Source organism: Ruditapes philippinarum, unplaced genomic scaffold (assembly GCF_026571515.1).
Source record: "Ruditapes philippinarum isolate M1 unplaced genomic scaffold, ASM2657151v2 ctg2086_1_1_1_1, whole genome shotgun sequence".
Classification (NCBI taxonomy): domain Eukaryota; kingdom Metazoa; phylum Mollusca; class Bivalvia; order Venerida; family Veneridae; genus Ruditapes; species Ruditapes philippinarum.
The window spans coordinates 19301-41737 of NW_026862419.1; the positions used below are offsets into that span (position 1 = coordinate 19301).

Below are 22437 nucleotides of genomic sequence, written 5' to 3' on the forward strand. Positions count from 1 at the left end.
CAGCCCTTGACAGTAGCTAGCTAAATTAAAACCTTTGAAAATGACGGGGGAACTTCAAATTTGTGATTTTATCATATATTACAAATGTATTACAATTCAATAATTTCTGTTGATATTTGAAGAATGTATATGATTAAAACAGGAAAGACAACTAGTATTAATAGAATTTAAGATAAATGGGAAATTCCTATCCACCTTTCTACTAGAAATATTCCTGTGACTTTTCAATCATATGCAAAACTGGTGAAACACAGCTTGACATGCAACCATAATCTTTCATGCTCATTATTTTATATGTGTTTCTTATTGATTAACATACTATCAAGCTTGAATATTTAATGCCACTTTCAGAATTTTAGTAAAATATGAATATTTACTTAATCATTTATAATGCTTACTTCAGTTTTTTATTGCTCTCTTATGGTCGTTTTATTTTTATAATTATGCTAATAATTTGGTCTTGTATGACAATTTTAACAGTGTCTACAAAAGGCTCCTGAACTAACTGTTATTCTCAAGAAAGGTCTGGACCCAGAAAAGACTTGTGTATCAGCAAAATTCTGTACTGAACATGAACATGAAGGTAAAATTAGCATTTTATTTTGTATAATTATGTAAGATTATACAATCGTTGTTAACAAATATACATATACATGTATTTCTATATATACGTGACGTGTTGAGCTACTGTTTTAATCAAAATGTTTCTTCGAAATATATTTAGAAAATAGAATATATATGAATATGCGTATATAACCAGTGATTCCAAATTAATGGGCATATTAAATATTTTTCATAGATCTGTTCAACAATAATTATTATGGGTAACTCAGTAACCATCTTGCCATTTTACTGAATTTACAAATTTAATCAATAAATATTTTCTTTCAATGGTAACACTAATATGTAATGGCAAACAGGTTCTAAAATGGAAATGTTTGTAAATTTGGGCGTTACTTTTTAAATAAAAATTAGAGTACGGTCTAAACTTTAAACATGTACATGTCAGCATAATTATGCTTTTAATAAAACACCAGATATATTGTACATTCTATAAATTACAGTGAAAATCCAGAAAAGAGCAGTACACGAAGAAGAGGTAAACTATAATAAAAATATTATTTTAAAACATAATATACAACTGTAACTTACACATTTTATTAAACGAGAACAAAGTTACTGATTGGGAACGTACATGTTTACACATGCATTTATGAGGAATATATACATATGTATCAGTAAGTAATACGACCTTAGTCATAGATATGAATTGTGCGATACTTATTTTGAACTGATTCGGTTTTCATTTAATATTAACTCCATTTAAACATCTTTCAATTGTACGTTAAAGGGAAATAATATACAACTATAAAACATGCTAATGAGGGTAAAAGCATTTCCTCTTTCTCGTGATGAATTCAGTTTATTTTGAATGTGTTCCTTTAACAATCGAGTAGTGTCGGGTTTTTTTAAAGATTTTGAATATACATGTATATTTGCAGTTTAGCTGCTTATACACGTAATTGCAAAAGCGTGTTATGTTAATATTTGTGTAATGGGTTTAATCAAACGGTTATTCTTCGATTTGTAGGAGTCTATCCTGATGAAAGCTATCAGAGAGAAAGAGAGGCATAATGTTGTAAGTCATTTAACATACATACCACATTGTACACTTTGTAACAATTTTTTTATGTTAACTGTTTTTTTTTCTCAAAATATTGTGGAAAAGAGAAAAACGGAACCCCTTAGGAACGCCTGAAATGACAAAATTGAAAATTCTGCAGGCTCATATATATATTCAAAGCAGAAGTTTACAGATGTTTTATCTTTGCTATCATAATTTCTAAGTCTTAACATTTCAATTTTTAGAGACAACATAGTTTATAGACAAGTATGTACTTTTAAATGTAAAGTAGGCTATACACTTTATACACCCAGATTAATGAAATACGTAAATCTAAAATGCCTTGTATATTAAATGTTATTCGGTTGACATTCAACCATTGCATTGTACTGTAAGATATACGAACGATAAAAGAGATTATTATATTAGAAATTTACACACAATTTTCTGCAATCTTTATTATTTATTATGGCAGTTTTATTTTTACTACCTAATTATATTTCCAACTTGCGTAGGTAATGAACAAAACAGATATGAAGGATAAATCATGGAAGGCTAAAAAGCAATAATGTTATTCTGCATAACTATATTTGTAGAAGATAATATCTACGTATATTAAAAAAAGAGTTTAGATATAATAAGTCAAAAAGTCTTAAATCATGTAAAGATTTGAGAAAAAATAAACTAAACGTATTTTTGAACCTTTTTTTAACATTTTGATTAAAGCATTTATTAAAAAGTGGAGTATATATCAACAAAAAAAAAAAACAAATTAACATATGAACGAAGAAGCAACACAAAATACCCAAAATCATCAGTTTTAGGGCCATTTGAAATCATTTTTTGTCATATCTCAACCGTCAGTCATCCGAACCGGCTTTTATCGATAACTAACCTGTTGTTTCCAATTTCTCTGCAAGTAACTACTAATCCCATATGATTGTGAGAGAAAAATGACCCTATGTCTGAATATCCGATAACAATTGTCACGAAGAAGTTCGAAGAAGGATCGAACCAGCAACCCCTGGATTACACATCCGAAGCCCTCAAAATTGAGCTTAGCGCACATCCGAAGCCTTCAAAATTGAGCTTAGCGGTTGGATTGTAAATTGGACGCATATATGGAACGTAGATAGATAACGCAAACCATTTTGTTCTTTAATTCTAATACAGGGTGACGTGGCATGCGACTTATGTGAAGGAGTTATAGAAATCTTAGACAATCTTCTAGAAGACAATGCCACCGATGAAAAGATCAACCAGACATTGTATAATCTGTGTAGTGGTCTACCTAGTGGAGCTTTCCAGGACCTGGTATGGTGTTAAAATTTAATGCACATTTGAAATGTGCTTAAGTTTATCTTTTAGACAAACTATGAATAATGTTCCGGATTGAATGTTGAAATTTGTTTAATCAGATATCATTTGAGGACAAAGACAATATGTTCGTTATTCCAATCTGGTTAAATGGTTTGATTTTGTTAAGCAACAATACACCGTCCGGTAAGTTAAATATTTAGAGCGTTTGATTGTGAATCAGCCGATCCGGGTTCGATTCCTGGACGGTGCAAGTCACTTCCCTTTGTGATTGATTTTGAATACTTTCTACTGTCATTCACACTGAACCTCTGCTCTGGCTTGTACAGAAATTTATCAGGTCCTTTGCGAAAGTGAAAGGAGCTAGAACTGGTAACCTGTCTGACAGCCTGCCAAGGAACGATGCGGTGGCTGAACTGTGCTCTGGGAAATTCACTGGGATCCTGAGTGAAAACTACCAACAAAAAACAAGCAACAGTTCATCGATATGTTTTTCCTAAAAATGATTACTATCGTTAAACTTTATACCGTTATGTTGCATACAGTTTTGTTCAAATTATAACATACCAGAAAGCAATACAGGAACTAAAGATTACTATTATAGTAAATTGTTCAGAGTTTCTGTATTAATTGATAATAGTATATAAAAAAGTTAAACATACTAAATTTACATATGCATTGTTACCTTCACTATGATACAAACAGAATGTACATGTAACTGCAAGTTGGATACCTTAAACACCTTATAAGTAGATATCTATTGTCTTAACTTATAACTAAAATTGTTTGTTTTCAGTGTATGCAAATAGTCCCAACAATTATGACGGCTGTAGATAACGGTTTCGATCCTCAAACAATATGTACAGATGTTGGACTTTGTACGGGAAGAAGTAAGTCTTTTAACAATTCACAATTAGAAACTTTTCGTCAGAACCATTAACAGTAAATTTTAAATATTTTGTTTATAGGCATAGGTAATGTGAATGTTAGGTTATAACAGAAGGCGTAGCATCAACGGCAATGATAAAAGGTTGTCGAATAGCATATAGTACTTAACCTATTTTTATAAACGTTGAGTTCATCTTATTACTTCATCATTAGTATGCACTTCTAAAGGTCCATTATTTCTCAGAAATGATTGTATATTCATTTGACGTAAGCATTTAAAAAAAGAAAATGTTTGTCACCTGTTATATATAATACTGGTAATTCCTAAAGGCTACTCATTGGCTAATTATCTCAACCGTCGTTTGCTTCTATTGTCTTTTGGCATTTTGTGCTCTGATAGTGATTTTCTATGAAAGTCAAAATACTGCTGTGTTTACATTTTGCTACTTTTATAACAAATAATTTCAGCCCATTCTAAAGAAGGAACAAATATTGGTTTCTGATGCATAATGTGCCTGTACGCTAATATAAATGAATAAATGTCTTTGTATTTGTTATGGTACTTCTTACATTATAATTTTATTTATTTTATTATATATATATCATATAGGCAAGGTGGGAAGTAGGCTACCGTTGAGAAAGAAACATATGCCAGAAAAGAGTGTAAATGAAAATGTATGCTATGATTTTGTATTTATTGCTATAATAATGTTATGTGAGTTAAAAACAAAATAAATAAACTTTACGAATCCTGATAACACCAGCACACATGCATTTCCTTCTAAGTTGGTCAGAAAAAGTTCATATTTATGGCTGGAAATGGAAAAGTAACTTTTCCGGCATAGATTTTCCAGCATTTTAGTAAACATTACAGTATTGTACATATAAACTATATAGAAATCACGTAATTTGATCAAATCACATTGTGATTTCAAGTTTCGATGGTAGAGACATTGCATGGTATGTCATGAACTTTCTTCAGCTGCTGAGCATTCCAATATCATTACCTTTCAGACTTAAACAGATAATATTGTCACTGTTTTACAGTTTGTGGTATTCTGAGCAAATTGATTATTAAATGATTAAGTTTATTTTTTAATTTTAAAAACATTAATGAAATATTACATAAAGAAATCATCTTATATTTTTTAGGAAGAATCAATCCTGCTTGACACCATAGTTGCAAGACGGATGGCACAACAAAGTGTGGTACTTATTTTTTAGATATTTGTTGTTTGTTTTTTTGGTTTTACGGCGCACTAGCACAATTAAGGTCATATGGCGTCGAAGTAGGAAAATGATTTTTGCTAAACTCGGGTGTTACAAACTTTAAGCAACACCAGAGGTCAAACCACCTTACCTGCTTGAGCTAAGAGATGCATAGACTCAAGTAATTCAAACCCATTTAGTCGCCTCTTACAATCACGAGTTAACCGGTGGCTGCAGTTCTGGTGCCTTAACACGTTAACGACAACCCCTGAGCCACAGATGGAATTATATTTTCTGTAACAACTTTAAAAAAGAATGAAAAATAAATCAAAATATATGTTAAAATATCACCAAGATGGAAAACGGACACATTTCTTCTAGTCTCTAAGAATCTGATATTGTGTTCATTAATTCTAATACAGGGTGGTATAGCATGCGACTTATGTGAAGGAGTTATAGAAATCTTAGACAATCTTCTTGAAGAAAATGCCACCGACGAAAAGATCAACCAGACATTGTACAATCTGTGTAGTGGTCTACCTAGTGGAGCTTTCCAGGATCTGGTATGATATGTAATTTTGATTTACAATCATATTTGTGCTAGATAACATCTCTACATAGCTTTCCATCATGAGTTTTACATTTTCACCATCAATCTGTTAACATTAAGTCTTAAATGAGATACCATTTGATGTCATAAAATATAAAGGGAAGAGTAAATAAGGGAGAGCGACGTTCACAAAACTTGTACCACTATGAACTGTCACACAAACAAAAATTTCCGTGTCACCAATTTGATTAAATGGAACAATTTTCCTGTGCAACATTTGAATGCTATAGTATTATTTAGAGATATATTTTTTTCATAGCATTGTATTACATTGTCAAATTTTAAAGTATATTTTATAGCCAAGCTGCAATAGATAGAACAAATGGTTGCAATGATTGAACCTTCCTAAATAGTTTGAAAATGAGAAAATAAGCCAAGTATTTTTGTCTTTCGTTTTATTTTTATTTTGTTAAATGCATGGGAATCATGCCACTGGCAAACACATAGAACAACATGATAACGTAGTCAAAACATTTTACTCTTAACCTATACTATTCTTAGTAGAACTTGATTTTACTTCAGTGCATGCAAATAATCCCAACAATTATGACAGCTGTAGAAAACGGGTTCGATCCTGAGACAGTATGCACAGCTGCTGGACTCTGTACAGGAAAAAGTAAGTTAGTCAGCAATTAAAATGATGAGATATTATATCTAAATGATTATATTATGATGATTATCATTAAATTCCAAAATAGTAATGTTAGACTTGATTGCATAAACTGCATCATCACATTGGATAAGGACATTGTGTCTAACGTTTTTAAGTTCCTCTATAAATAATTCTTATAATTAGCAGTTATAACAATTTGAAATAACAATTTGAAACTGACACAAACTTTATTTTATTGCCTTAATAAATGAGTTTGAATAATTATAATATAATGTAAGACTTTTTGATGATAGTTATTTAAATTATTTGCTATAGTAGTATTTGATTTATTATTTCACCACTTGGTTAAATGAATATATCTGTGTATCATTTAGGCAAGATGAGGAGTATGACATTGGAAAAGAAACATTTGCACGATGAAAATATCAACAACAATGTACGCATTGATATTTCCATTTACTTTTGAAATCAACTGATGTTATATAACAAAACCTTTCCGGAGTCTTCAAAATACGTTTCAGAAAATTTGACATAATACGTTTAACTACATCACTAAAATTATATTACTACAGTATTTGCTTTTGTTCTTTTATCGAAGTCAACACATATATAGTTTTTGTATTTTACGGTATTAGGGAGATACATTAAGACATTTGCTAACGATTGAATCTGCATTATTATTGAACTTATAATATGTATGCTATCAGAATGATTAGTATAACTGTGATAACTTTACCGTTTGGTAAATCTGTAACACATTGTCAATCTGTTTTTCTTTAAGGAAGAATCAACACTGCTTGACACTAATGTTGGTAAAGAAAACACACAGCGGAATTTGGTAAAGATACATTTTTTATTTTTTTTAATTGCGATATAATGCAAACTGTGAATTACTGCCATTTAAAATTATGTACTAATCAACGCCTGTCAATTTAGACAGCAGCGCAAAGCTAGTGTCAATAGGATGTCAATTTTCAATTCAATATTAAAAAGTGACATCGGCATAACAATGAAAAGCTTTGCAAATGTCTTCTTCCACGTTAGTTTATTTTTATTACAAAATCATGTTTTGAGGTTTGAATTTAAGTTATATATGACTTGTGAGCTACCCTTCCATCCGACCAGACGTATGCATCTGAATCTAGATCAAACTTCGCAAAATGTTTTGTAACGCCAATATTTTGGGATATTGCTTTGAAGTGTTTATTACAATTGTTTATGGCCATCATCACCATTTGTAGAACATAACACTTGGTAATGTTTCAAATTTCACCTCTTTCCTGTTTTGTGTGAACTTGAAACACTTAATAAAAGAACATCGTTTTCACATATAAACAGAAGTAAATTGACACATTTTGATATTATAAAAAACTGTTATGTTTATCAATAACAAGTGTTTTAAGACATATTCGATTTAACTGACAAATAATGGAAATGGGCGAGTTTCTTGTCTGTGTATTGTTTATCATTTCATTACTTTTACAGAAAGATTTGAAGTGTGAAGTGTGTAAAGCAGTCATTGAAGAACTGGACAGTTTGGTCAAACAGAACGCAAGTATTGAAAAGATAAATGAAACCCTTTATGATGTTTGCAACCAGCTTCCAGGTGCTTTACAAGATTTGGTAGGTTATCGAATAAACCTCAAGAAACCTTTTTTCCTGTCTAAAATTGTATCTTTAAAGATCCTGTATGTTTTGTGATTGATATTGTTACTGTATGTATCGTACACTTGCAAAATATTATATATGTATATAATTATGCAAATAAAACAATTTTCAAACATCCAAGAATATGTAAAATGTGTACTGCAAATATTTGTGCACATTATATTTAATCAATAAGTTACCTGCATTCATTTCTTGTTGGAAAATTTGACTTGGAATTTATAGAAAATAAATTTCTAATTACCTTCCTTTATTTACGCAAAATGTTAAATTGGGTAATATCTTTATAGATAATGCTTATTAGAACTTACAAGATTGATAAATCTTAATTTGAGCGTCATATTTATGAAATAAAACCATGAAAAAAATGTGTTACAGGATCTTTAAATTTAATATACTGTAGATACGAATGTCCCTAGATTTTTTACATGAATTTTCAGCCATTTGTGAAATTTAATTGGCATGATAGTATTATCGCTGCATATAATCGTTTGATTTATTTTCCATTCCTATGATAAGCTGCCGTGCGATAAATATCGTTTTACTGATTGATTTTTATATGTTTAATTCAGAAGCTAGTTATAAAGAAAACAGTTCTATAACTATAAAACGGTTCAGAATATATTGTCTGAGAGATCATATTTGTTTGTCATGTGCATGTTTAGATATGTTTATTTTCAGTGTCTACAAGCTGCCCCTCAAATCCTTAATGCCCTCATGAATGGAGTAGACCCATCAGAAGCATGCGGATCTCTCGGTCTGTGCTCCAGTGAAGCAGGAATTACAGATACCACAGAGAAAAGTTTTGACGTGAGTTGCACTTTCCATGTACCTCAAAAATGTGTAGAATAAGACTTGAAACATTTAGAATGACACAAAAAGTAAACCCAATGAATTAGATGTAGACATGTATAACTATAATGTAAATTCTTTATATCATAAGTTGAAAACCCCTTTTAATTTGTAAGGCCCATTAACGTCTTAAATTGAATGCACATGCCGCGTATCTGTACGGTCTTACCTTTTAGATTTAGTGAGAAATAAAACACTCGTAACAAACATATTTAATATTAACTTAAACGTTTATACAGAATGTTGAAGATGTGAAATGTGAAATATGCACGCTGCTTGTTCAAGGCTTGGATGAAATTTTAAGAGGCAATGCAAGTGTGGCACAAATCAACGCAACTATCTTTAACCTTTGTGGTGATCTCCCTGGAAGCGCTAAATCATTTGTATGTATGAAGAAAAACAGTAACAGCAATTTTTGTCAATATTTAGTATTACTTTAGTTGTCTCAAAACCATAAAATGCAGCACTGTGATTGCTGTCCAGTTGCAAAGTGTACATAAGTTCGATCAGCATGATTCTGTAATGTTCTCTTTACAATAAATTCCATATAAAATTATGAAATACATTGACTTAATATAATATGTACATGAGAATGCTTTAAAATGAATTTTTATGATTCTTATGTCAGGAGAATCGGACTTTCATATGTTTGTTACCTGGAGTAACTCCATGTGAAGTAAGCGATTCACACGTATGTGCTCGAAGATACAAACGCATTCAACTTGTAAAAGAATCAACACATTCATAAAGAAACGATAAAATAACTAAACATTTATACCTGTTCGTTTTTCGTTTATAGTGCGTTATGGTTGCCCCGGTTATAGTTAAAGAACTCCAAGGAGGTGCAGATCCTAAAGTAGCATGTGCAGTATTGAAACTGTGTGCCAGTAAAGGTATTAATACTACACTAATATCAATTATAACATTATGATTGTAAATATATTCGTTATAGTGTTAATTAATTGATACGATTGAATGCAAACCGAACTATAAACAAAACCTCTGATAACTGCGTTACAATGTAGGAAATCATTTCAGTGGCCAAGCGGTCTAGAGCGTTGTTTCTTTTGATTATACGGTCGAGAGATTGAATCCTAGCTTAAACGGAATCTTTTCTGATACACATGCATCTATTTGTTACGAACTTAATTTTTAGAAAGATGGGCGCTCATACTTTAAGCCTGGATCCTGGAATCATCAATGTGCTTGAAAACCGAAATGATGTGTAAAGGAAATGATTTCTGATTTGAAATTTAGTCATTCCGTCATCATAAATTATAAAATTCAAAACGGGGTTGTGTAACTGTTGGGTGTAACCTACCTTTGGCAACTGCCTCAGAAAATCAATTGATTGGCTCATAGGTTTAAAGCGTTGATACTTTCGCTTATTAGCGATTGGGTGCCAGTTGGAATCCCTGCTACGCTAGAATATTTTCTAATGCATTTGAATCTTACTGTAACGGACATAAATGTCCGCTAAATCGTCAATATAATGGTGTCATTTTACATCGATTGGATAAATATATATAATATTAATAGAATACGTTAAGTTATGAATTCATTTTATCAATATATTTTATTGTATCCTGGTATTTTACTAGTACTCGAAACGCTTTTAAGTTATTATTGTAATATTATTACTTTAGTATAGTTCATGGCATTCATATTTATTACAGTATTCGGGTGTTGTTTTTATTTCAAATTATCAATATTCGTGTAATAGTGTAATATTATAATGCTATTTAAAATACTGTCATATTATAATACTATTTAAAATACTTTAGATGGTACCACAGACCAACTTTACATAGTGTTATTATTGTATAAAAATATTCAATGATATAATATAAATTTGTTATTTACTTTTTTCAGTTAATCAGTTCTTATGTCTATCTATTTTTAATGCCTATGAAAGCACTATATTACATTAATTCTACATGATTACATTTTTTGAATGTGTAGTATGGTTTCATTATTATATCTATTCATTATTATATTAGTATCATAACTTACGTTTCACTATAAATGTATTTGATGTGATTTTATTGATTGTTTTATAAAATGATGAAGTATCACTAAAAAAAATGATATGCTTAGTCCGAATCGGTTGTTCAATATATTCTTAGTTTAATATTTGTTCAACGCCGTTTGCTTTATTTCTTTGAATTCTCGGATATAAAAAAAATCAATGAAATATAATTATTTTGTGAAACACACACAGCAGCCTTCACTATATAGCATTGATGCAATGGAACTCGGCATCATTTACAATGTACAAGTATTCTACATTTTAAAGCTCCGGTCCAAGAGGAAAGTGCAAAAGACAATGTTGGAGATATAAAATGTGACATTTGCGAATTGATCATAAAAGAAATTGACACTATTGTTGGACAGAATGCATCTGCAGAAAAAATTAATGCCACTATCTACAACTTATGTAGTCAGCTACCAGGAACCGCTGCAAAATATGTATGTTTATGAAGTTTTTGACATTTCTATTTAATATTTTAAATAAACAGTTATTTCATATACACGTTTCACCTTAGATATGATTCTTGAAAGAGTAATAATTCATAATAATAATGTTTTATAGTCATAAGTATATAGACACTTAAGAACATTTTTATTTGTGTAGTAAGATATTGTTGTAAATAACATATTTCAGTGTGTTATGGTTGCACCAACAATTGTCAAGGCTGTAGAATCAGGAGTAGATCCACAGTCGGCATGTACAGTTCTAAAACTATGTGACAACTCGGGTATTTATTGTTTACAATTAATACTTAATAAATAATAAACACAATTGAACAGAATGCGCTTAGATGATAAAAAATATTCGTAGTGAAGAAGTAATTCAATTTCTGCATTTGAAATTAAAACAGGCTTTTACATTTTCAGATATCTTCATTGAAAATATAAACACATTAATGCAAACTATCACTGTTTGACCTTTATTCGACATGTATAATTTAAATTCAAGGGATAAAAAGCGTTTTTAATTGATACAATTTTTGGTACATTTTACAGTTAGCATGTTTATAAGGATGACCACACACTATAACCATTTATCTCCCATTTAATAGTGATCTGTCTATCATGGCAATTCGAAAATGGATGTTATAGTTTAAATACATCTATATCAGTATTATTACAGACTTGATTACAAAGACAGTGTTTTCCACTTACAAAAACCTTAACTTTGTGACTTCATATTGGAAGTGCAACCAAGTTTGCTAATGGATGGTCGATGGTTCTCATTAGGTGTCCAATCGTGCCTTAAATATGTTCTGAGGGGCACCTGATATCGGCCTCCACCAATTAAGCTGGAATCTCGCCATACGGTCTTTACAGTGTTGGTTTACATTGGTCATTTAAGAATATAACATATATGTTATAGTAGTCGTAGATTCGTTTACCTATTTTTAATTTTGTTCATTTTATTCAATATAACATTTAATTAACACGAATATTTATATATATATTTATAAATTATTACAAGTATACTTAGTTTAACGTGAGTGAAATTTGGTATGCTTGAAAAAAGCAATGTAAACTGCATGCGCTTTGTTGCAATTAAACACAACACTACTTATACATAATACGTCATTATACATGATGTTATTTTATTCTATATTCTAAAGCTCCAGTCCAAAAGGAAAGTGCAAATGACAATGTTGGAGATATAAAATGTGACATTTGCGAATTGATCATAAAAGAAATTGACACTATTGTTGGACAGAATGCATCCGCAGAAAAAATTAATGCCACTATCTACAACTTATGTAGTCAGCTACCAGGAACCGCTGCAAAATATGTATGTTTACGCTATTCATTGCATTTTTTTTCTTTTGATATACACATAACTTACAAGATATATTGTTTAAACCAATGATTCGGCACCTGTTCTAAAAATATTTTTTATTACCTAAAACAGTCTGTCATAAGCATTTTCGAAATATTAACATATGTACTTCACAGAAAAAAGCATAATAATAAATAGATTAAATCTCAATGAATATATTAATAACTAAAGATTGTGTTACAATGGTCATATTTTAGTGTGTAAAGGTGGCGCCTACAATTGTCAAGGCAGTAGAGTCGGGTGTAGATCCGCAGTCGGCATGTACAGCTCTTAAACTTTGTGACAGTTCAGGTAAATATTATCAACAATTATATATATATCCTTTACTGGCACAATGAACAAAATGTATTTCAACGGTTCTTTGAATTACATATTATAATGAAACCTGCCTTGTAAAGAATTAATTAGTTCAAACACTATGTGACAGCTCGGTATGTATTGCTTATAATTAATATTTAATATATCTTTAATAATGTGAACAATAAACACAATTGAACAGAATGCGTTTGTATAAGATGATAAAATAAAATATTTGTCGGGAAGTAGTAATTCAATTTCTGCTTTTGAAATAAAAGCAGGCTTTTACATTAAATTTTTCAGATATTTTCATTGAAATATACACACATTAATGCAAACTATCACGTTGTTTGACTTTTATTCGACATGTATAATTTCAATTCAAGGGATGAAAAGCGTGTTTAATTGATACAACTTCTAATGGTACATTTTACCGTTAGCATTTTATAAGGATAACCACACACTATAACCATTTATCTCCCATTTAATATTGATCTGTCTAGCATGGCAATTCGAAAATGGATGTTATAGTTTAAATACATCTATATCAGTATTATTACAGACTTGATTACAAAGACAGTGTTTTCCACTTACAAAAACCTTAACTTTGTGACTTCATATTGGAAGTGCAACCAAGTTTGCTAATGGATGGTCGATGGTTCTCATTAGGTGTCCAATCGTGCCTTAAATATGTTCTGAGGGGCACCTGATATCGGCCTCCACCAATTAAGCTGGAATCTCGCCATATGGTCTTTACAGTGTTGGTTTACATTGGTCATTTAAGAATATAACATATATGTTATAGTATTCATAGATTCGTTTAACTATTTTCATTTTGTTTCATGTTATCCACTATAACATTTAATTAACATGAATATTTATATCAAATAACTTATGACAACTATACTAAGTTTAACGTCAGTGAAATTTGGGATGCTTGAAACAAACAATGTAAACTGCATGCGCTTTATTGCAATTAAACACAACACTACTTATACATAATACGTCATTATACATGATGTTATTTTATTCTACATTCTAAAGCTCCAGTCCAAGAGGAAAGTGCAAATGACAATGTTGGTGATATAAAATGTGACATTTGCGAATTGATCATAAAAGAAATTGACACTATTGTTGGACAGAATGCATCCGCAGAGAAAATCAATGCCACTATCTACAACTTATGTAGTCAGCTACCGGGAACCGCTGCAAAATATGTATGTTTTACGCTATTCTTGTACAAAAAGTCATTTTATAAACACATTACTGACTAGATATATTGTTTAAACCAATGATTCGACACCTGTACTAAAATATTTTTTATTAACCTAAAACAGTCTGTCATAAGCATTTTCGAAACATTTACATTTGTACTTCACAGAAATAAGCATAATCATAAACAGATTAACTCTTAATAACTAAAGATTGTGTTACAATGGTCATATTTTAGTGTGTAAAGGTGGCGCCGACAATTGTCAAGGCAGTAGAGTCAGGGGTAGATCCGCAGTCAGCATGTACAGCTCTTAAACTTTGTGACAGTTCAGGTAAATATTATCAACAATTTATATATATATATCCTTAACTGGCACAATGAACAAAATGTATTTCAACGGTTCTTTGAATTAATCAAGCAATAATGTCTTTACAAGGCAGGTTTCATTATCTGCACTGGCAATTTAAACACGTACATTATTGTTCAAATATCTAGAATATAATATAGAACGGAAATACTTGTTCGGATGCCTACATTGAACATATAGACACATTTTTAAATTCACGAAATTACCCGTGTAAATTTATCATTTTGTATTTATTTGCGTAGTCGGTCAAAGTACTAGTCCTAATGACGTAGGAGACATCAAATGTGACATTTGTGAGTTGATCATTAAAGAGCTCGACACTATTGTTGGACAGAATGCATCTGCAGACAAGATTAATGCCACCATCTACAATTTGTGCAGTCAACTGCCTGGAACTGCTGCAAAATATGTAAACATTTACTAATAATGACATTTTCATAGCGTCGCGATCTACAGGTTCTATTTAAGTTCATTGGTACTCATTAAGTCAATCTTGTTCGTAAATTAAATATTATATTCAAAATATAACCTGTCGTTTGTTAAAGTGTTATCATTTACTTTCTTCAACAACATTTCGACTGGTCATTAATATTGACACTGTTACACTCAAAAGAGCGTTTATTTTTTAATTTATTATAAATTGCAAATAATTTTTTTAGTGTGTAAAGGTCGCACCAACTATTATTAATGCTATAGAAGCCGGAGTAGATCCACTGGTCATTAATATTGACACTGTTACACTCAAAAGAGCGTTTATTTTTTAATTTATTATAAATTGCAAATAATTTTTTAGTGTGTAAAGGTCGCACCAACTATTATTAATGCTATAAAAGCCGGAGTAGATCCACAGGCGGCCTGTTCAGCTCTAAATCTTTGTGCCAGTTCAGGTAAATTTTTTATGCAATAGTTCTCGAATGTGTTTTAAAAATCAATCAAGGAATATTTTTAGTTTATCTTAACATTAAATGATTCAATGTATTCTTATAACGGATAAATTAAACATATTTTTTTAAGATGGTAACTCTTTTGCATTTAATCATGTTCTTAGCATTTACACAATATTTATGTTAAAATTTATATGGCTAATTTGTTTAATTATCAATAACAGATAAAGTGGTACAAATTTCCAAAGATGTAAGGGACATCAAATGTGATATTTGTGAGTTGATCATTAAAGAGGTCGACACTATTGTTGGACAGAATACATCTGCAGAAAAGATTAATGCAACCATCTACAATTTGTGCAGTCAACTGCCTGGAACTGCTGCAAAATATGTAAACATTTATCAGTAGTAACATTTGCATAGTGAGGCGAGCTCATTTAGATAATTCCGTTCGTAAATTGAATATTAAATTCAAAATATAACTTGTCGAACACATTTTCATATCGCGGCAATATACAGGCTTTTTTAAAAAATAAAATTCAACTTATTCGGGTAATCCTGTTCGCATATAAAATACTTGTATAATAATCCAAAATATATCTTGTCTAAGCACGAAGTATTATCATTTACGTATACTTTCTTTAACAAGATCAATATTGAAACTGTTAGAATATCTACTCAAAATTAACATTATAATATGTTGCAAATAACATAATATTTCAGTGTGTAATGGTTGCACCAACTATTATAAAGGCTATAGAAGCCGGAGTAGATCCACAGGCGGCCTGTACAGCTCTAAATCTTTGTGCCAGCTCAGGTAAATGTTTTAGTACAATATTCCTGGGATATGTTTTTATTGTAACAACCAAGTAAGAAATTATTATCAGTTAATATTTAACATTAGATAATTCAATAAAAACTTATTACGGGACACTTTCAAACATATTTTGGAATGGAAAATCTTTTACATTTGAAACATGTTCCTAACATTTAGAAAGTAATAATATGTAATAACTCTATATGGCTAATTTGTTTAATTATTAATAACAGCAAAAGTGGTACGAATCTCTAATGATGTAGGGGACATCAAATGTGATATTTGCGAGTTGATAATACGGGAACTGGATAATATTGTTGGAAACAATGCCTCTGCAGACAAAATCAATGCCACTATCTATAATTTATGTAGCCAGTTACCAGGAACCGCAGCAAAATATGTAAGTTTCCTGTTTTGTGAAATGTTTTTTTATACACATGTATATCAACATTTGTAGACTGTATAACGTATATGTTACACGTTAACCTCTTTATTCATGATATGAAACGGTATTTTGCAATAGAGCCAAAACAGCCAAAACCAGAAAAAAAGAAAATGCACTGAAAGCTAAACCTGCATACATTTACATTTATTAAGAATTGTCCTAAATAAAGCATGATTTCTGGTTTTATTATAATCATTTCTACTGTTATGAATAAGAACCCAAAGGGTGAGATCACGACAGATACAGTCAAAGTCCCCCTAACATGGCATAATCAGTATTAAATATTTAAAAAAAACTTTGAATTATCATTAACAAATGTAAAACGCTGATTATACAAACCCATTTGATCAAGAGATAATAGTTTATATACTCTCTTTAACATTGTCTCATTTTAAAAGAACTATTTTACAGTGTCAAATGGTTGCACCTACCATTGTGAAAGAAATCGAGGGCGGGGTTGATCCAGAGACAGCATGTACAGTTTTGAAACTTTGTGATGCATCAGGTAGGGTTTGACATCATAAAAATGAGTTTAATTAAAGTATTTAGACACTTTTTGAAACTTTAGGTAGTGTTTGACATCATTACAATTAATCTTTTTAAGTCAAAGCACATGGTACTTTTTTAAACGAACATTTATGACATTTATAAGAATGCTTTGTGCAAACAAATCGACTTTTGATAATAGACATACTTATATAGTCCAAACACACAGAACTAAGTCCAGTATAATGTGCTGTTAAAAAGGCACTATTTGTTTGCTTGGTAGTAAGATGAGGTGTATTTTATAGAGTGAACATCAGTTATAATTATTTGTGTAGCGAGGCATCAGATCATTTCCACGAGTATAATATTTTTTTGTTGTTGTAATTAAAACAAACAAATGTTCTATAAATTGCGTGCTCTTTCAAGTGTTGTTATCATCATTGTTCGCCGATTTTTACCGCGTAAAATCACGCGCTCATATTCAACACGTCAAGAAATGACGTCGAAAATGCACATCATTTTGTGAAATAACTTGATTTTATAATGCAAATCTTATCAGCATATAGTTAACCTTAAAATTTATGTAAACGATGGAGTTCATATTTGCTAAATTGTATATTCATTATAGTTCTGACCGGTTCCTAATTGTTGTGTTTCTGTGTTCATTGTGTTGAGATGGACATATCGGTCACCTTAGTGCAGTAACGTAATATGTTTTTCTAAATTCAATAGGAGTTAATCAGTTATTGCACTAAGGTGACGATATATCGTAGCATTTTAAGAATCATATTTCTGATATTTAAATGATTTATTTGTTAGAAACACGCAATAACGTTGGAGATATCAAATGCGAGATTTGTGAGCTTGCAGTTCGTAAGCTGGACGAGTTGATTGGACAGAATGCATCAAAAGATAAAATAAATTCAACGATGTATCAGATATGTAATGACCTCTCTGGAACATCTAAAATATATGTAAGCATGCTCTAACTTAAGCCTTTTCTTGAAAAATGTTTGCTTTGCATAACACCCGTAAGAACATACATGTGATTCCTGCAAGTGACACCAAAGCTTGACTCTTACATCCCAATAATTTCTTTTGGCATGAAACTTTAAATGATATCCGCGAACTTCAAGCTGCTACAGTACTGCTAATAGTTATTTTCATAGGGTTGTTATTTGTAAATCAGATTTCAAAAACTGTATTATTTCTATTCGAGATAAAACTTTACTCATGTACGTCAATATAGCAAAAAACTATTATGCTACCTTTGTTGATGTTTTATTGTCATTATTTAAGTATCAAGACATTATGTGAAATACAGTACATTTCTTATTCATATTTAGTGTTTGCTGCTTGCTCCAGCAATTGTCAAAGAGGTAGAAGCAGGGGCAGATCCAAATGAAGCATGCAAAGATCTCAAACTCTGTACAGGTAGTGCTCTCCCCCAACCTTGTAAAAATACACTTAGTGAAAAATATACCTTTATTATGTACCTTTAATTTACAATCTCTATAGCAAATTCACACTTTATTATAATATGTGTATGTTCCGAGAGAATACTTCCCAATTAAGAAATAAAAATTATCTCTTTTACTCTGTATGTAAAGATCAAGTATACATATATATGATAGATCTGCTTGCAAACTTTGGTTGAATGATTAAACTATACAAGCTTCTTACATTAAACCTAAATACACATGAACATACTTACTCCAAATGCTTTTTACAGCATACATGAGTGAAATATTTAACCCAATTCCAAAATTGTTCAACTCAATGCTTGTCGATATCATTATTTTTATTAATACCATCAATAGCAATAATAATTTTCAACACAGTTGTAAGATTGAATTCCGTCCGGCCAGAGGCTTAGAAATCTCTATTATTTTTGGAAGATATCAGGCTAGGTGATTCGAACAGCTTATAAACTTGGAAAACATGATGCCCGGTATATATGCAGTAAAATTCCTAGATAACATCGACGCCGCCATGTTACAGTGTAACTTTCTACATCCGTTTGAATAAGTCACTGCCTATAAACATAAAAATAAATCTGACTCAAATATTTCCAGCTAAAACCCCTTGTTGTAAAACGTTCTTGGTTTGATCCTGAGGGCTAAGGTGAAGGAAATAATTAAGTGTTGACGACTGATGTAAGAGAATTAAAATAATACTGGTTTTAACATATTTATATTCATGATACATACACTTGTTGATAATATACACATTAAAGCATAAAGGAATTGAACCTAGAGCTGGAACAGTTCATGGTAGTTCTCTCCTTTCAAAAATAATCAGTTCAAAAGCAAACATTTCAATATATCACAAAAAGCATAGGGCTGGACAGAGAGAATAATGACTTTCTATGTTTTGTGTTACTTTTGTATTCAAGAGTGTTGACATAAAATATATATATAGAACTGTGCATTTAATATGTTTAAAGTTGTCGAATATCTTTTTATTAAGGCACGTCTCCTGGCAATGTCAATGTTCATCTAGAAGCAAGAAATGGGCCATTAGATTGTGGCTTGTGTATGCAATCTCTGACAGCCGTTTTCGACAATCTATCAAGTGATTATGTAAGTCAAATTAACTTCACTAAAATTAGTTTTGTTTGTTTGTTTGTTTGATTGGGTTTTACGTCACACCGACACAGTATAGGTCATATGACGACGTTCCAGCATTACTGGTGGAGGAAGGCCTCAGAACCACCGACGTTCCGTAAGCTAGCTGAATAGCTTCCCCACATGTAAGAATCCAAAGTCCAAAAACCGGTCGGGATCAGAACCCTCAGCGGTGAGGGGCAAGTGGTTTGAAGTCAATGACTTCAACCACTCGGCCACGGTCGCCCACACTTAAATTAGAAGCTCGCGAATATTTCTACACGTACAGTATATGAAACATATTAATTGACATATATTTCATGCCAAAAGAATAATTTCTTGCTTTAATTGTGTATTTTGAAGTGTCATTTTAAGATTGTGCATAACCTTGAAGAGCTTGATAATATAATTTTATAACAATTATTTACGTTGTAGTGTAAAACGATGACGGTACAAAATAAGGGTACCACAGTTATGTACTTTTTCGTAACAGAACTGTTTTGTTGTCGATAATGTGTCATGCAGTCCGACAGCTTGTGTTAACTTAACAGCATTGGTAAAATAAAATTGTGAGGAAACATTTAATATTGCTTAAAGGAATATCATATTTACTCGTAATAAAGGTACCAAATGAATTGTCTAATAATTTACTTTACCCAGGTATGTGTTTCATTTACATAAAAGTAACGTTGTAAAATTTATGAAATGAACATTTTTATTAACTTTTCAGGTGAAAGTTGAAAGGACGCTTCTTCACGTTTGCAGCTCATTACCAGAAATATTCAAGAAACCGGTAAACTTGCACATTCCTTTCTATTCAGAAGATTCTATAATGAAAGACATAATAATAAAAGAAAGCCGTAACAAAGCACATCATTCTTCTAACAATCTTAAGACAATGGACCTTTCAATATCTATCTCAACTGTTTCATAACTGTTTGTTTACGTTATTTATTTATTTATTTTACTTTTTTTTCAGTGTGAAACCCTTGTGAAAAGTGATAATGGAAAGGCTTTTAAAAAGGTGATGAGACGGTACACGCCGGTATCCTTATGTGAACTAGCAAACTGCCGGGAGAACGTAGGTTGGAGGTTGGGCAATAATTGATCATAGAAACTAACGTTATTGATAAAATATCAAGACATAAAACAATAAAATCTTCCAAGTTATTAAATTTATTCAAGCGGATACTTAATCTAATGCTGTTACAAAAGTTTACGATTTATGTAATATGGTGAAATATTATGACATTGGTAGTCACGCGATTAATTCAATATGTTATTTTTGAATAGTTTTAATAAGTATATAAGTGGGCAGTTTGGCTGATGATGTGCAAAACAATTTTTGCTATTTGTGTAATACATGAAAACGTTTTATGTTATACTAAAGTAATTAATATGAAGTTAATTCAGCTCACATAGCAAATTGTATCATGTTTCATCATGTAAAATTAATGAAGTATACTGTATCATTACGTCATTCGATAATAAATTTGTCATAATACAAGAGAAACATGAGTTGCTTTTCTTCTGCTTATTTTGCCTTCAATTTCCAGTAATTCATGTTACTTATTGTATATATATGCATTAATCACTTAATGTGTTACACTCTGTCATCCAATCGCATCGTTTCGGCCCTTTCGGTCAAACTTCGGATAAGGACCTCGAGCACCATAGTGAGGTTTCGTATTTCGGTATAACCAACGCTAAACAAAACAAAACTCGTAAGTTATGTTTACTAAACATAGTAAACAAATAGTGATTTAATGACTATTATTTTTGCGTCAAGAAAACGACCCATTTTCCTGAAAAGAAACAAAAGAAAAGAAACGAATAACGAAGGTACTCTTATAGATTACAGTTCCCAATGAAATAATATTATAAAGCGGAAAATAAGTTTAGTGATCTTTTTATGTGTATAACCATTTTCATGAAGCAATCTTTGTGCATTATGAGTTATGCATGTCCCTTCAGTGCGTTAAGATTTGCTTAACTTTCTTTAAAACCATTCAAAGAGTTACAGATTAGGCAAAAATTAAGGAAAAATATACATTTACCCATAATTACGAGTGTGGGCGTGAAGTGAACTATGATGATGTTATGCAAAGACGTTTCTTGATGTGGAACATAAATATGCAAAGTTTTCTTTGAGCTTCTTCAAATAGTTTATCACTAACTTTCTTACAGCGTCATGACAAAGTGGTTACGTCACATGTTTATAATGATTAGTCACATGTCTAAATATAGAACGGTAACAGTGATTTTATTGCATAATAACACACACTTTCGATTCTTCTATGTTCAATAGGGAAAAATGGGTGTCGTGTTAGAATATACTATAATGCACGAAGAATTAATATCAATTTCCATTCTAACACGTCAAAAAGATATATACTTGGACTATATGTTAAGTGGTTAAATTTGTTTTCGCCTCAGAGTTTCCGATAGAAACGTTCTTTAAAGGCTGTTTCAGTCGGTTGAAAAAGACTGTTGTTAAGTCTACCGTTGGCAGAATCATTTACAGAATGATGAAGTTTGAAAACGCAAACATGACGTCAATAAATCAAAATAAGCATGGACCTTCCACCATATCTACGTATTTTCAATACATTTCGTACTATCTCTATCTATATGGATACTGTGTTATTCAAGCTCGCCTCGAGAAAATGTTTCTATTTCGGA

General features: G+C 31.0%; 1 protein-coding gene across 1 annotated transcript in view; it reads left to right on the forward strand.

Moving 5' to 3' along the window:
- The window catches only part of LOC132719018 (uncharacterized), a 36235-nt gene extending 14967 nt beyond the window's left edge, over positions 1–21268 (forward strand). Inside the window, exons 16-47 of the mRNA XM_060702753.1 lie at positions 481–583; positions 1065–1099; positions 1592–1639; positions 2798–2938; positions 3738–3831; positions 4440–4504; positions 4982–5038; positions 5461–5601; positions 6171–6276; positions 6636–6697; positions 7043–7099; positions 7747–7884; positions 8608–8736; positions 9018–9161; positions 9578–9671; positions 11075–11247; positions 11444–11537; positions 12420–12592; positions 12838–12931; positions 13982–14154; positions 14388–14481; positions 14760–14926; positions 15311–15404; positions 15626–15792; positions 16125–16218; positions 16452–16618; positions 17075–17168; positions 17969–18123; positions 18496–18583; positions 19619–19731; positions 20486–20548; positions 20735–21268. Coding sequence (XP_060558736.1) covers positions 481–583; positions 1065–1099; positions 1592–1639; positions 2798–2938; positions 3738–3831; positions 4440–4504; positions 4982–5038; positions 5461–5601; positions 6171–6276; positions 6636–6697; positions 7043–7099; positions 7747–7884; positions 8608–8736; positions 9018–9161; positions 9578–9671; positions 11075–11247; positions 11444–11537; positions 12420–12592; positions 12838–12931; positions 13982–14154; positions 14388–14481; positions 14760–14926; positions 15311–15404; positions 15626–15792; positions 16125–16218; positions 16452–16618; positions 17075–17168; positions 17969–18123; positions 18496–18583; positions 19619–19731; positions 20486–20548; positions 20735–20863 — 3546 coding nt within the window. The 3' untranslated portion in view covers positions 20864–21268. The remainder of the gene's footprint in view (positions 1–480; positions 584–1064; positions 1100–1591; positions 1640–2797; positions 2939–3737; positions 3832–4439; positions 4505–4981; positions 5039–5460; positions 5602–6170; positions 6277–6635; positions 6698–7042; positions 7100–7746; positions 7885–8607; positions 8737–9017; positions 9162–9577; positions 9672–11074; positions 11248–11443; positions 11538–12419; positions 12593–12837; positions 12932–13981; positions 14155–14387; positions 14482–14759; positions 14927–15310; positions 15405–15625; positions 15793–16124; positions 16219–16451; positions 16619–17074; positions 17169–17968; positions 18124–18495; positions 18584–19618; positions 19732–20485; positions 20549–20734) is intronic.
- Positions 21269–22437: the final 1169 nt, after the last annotated feature.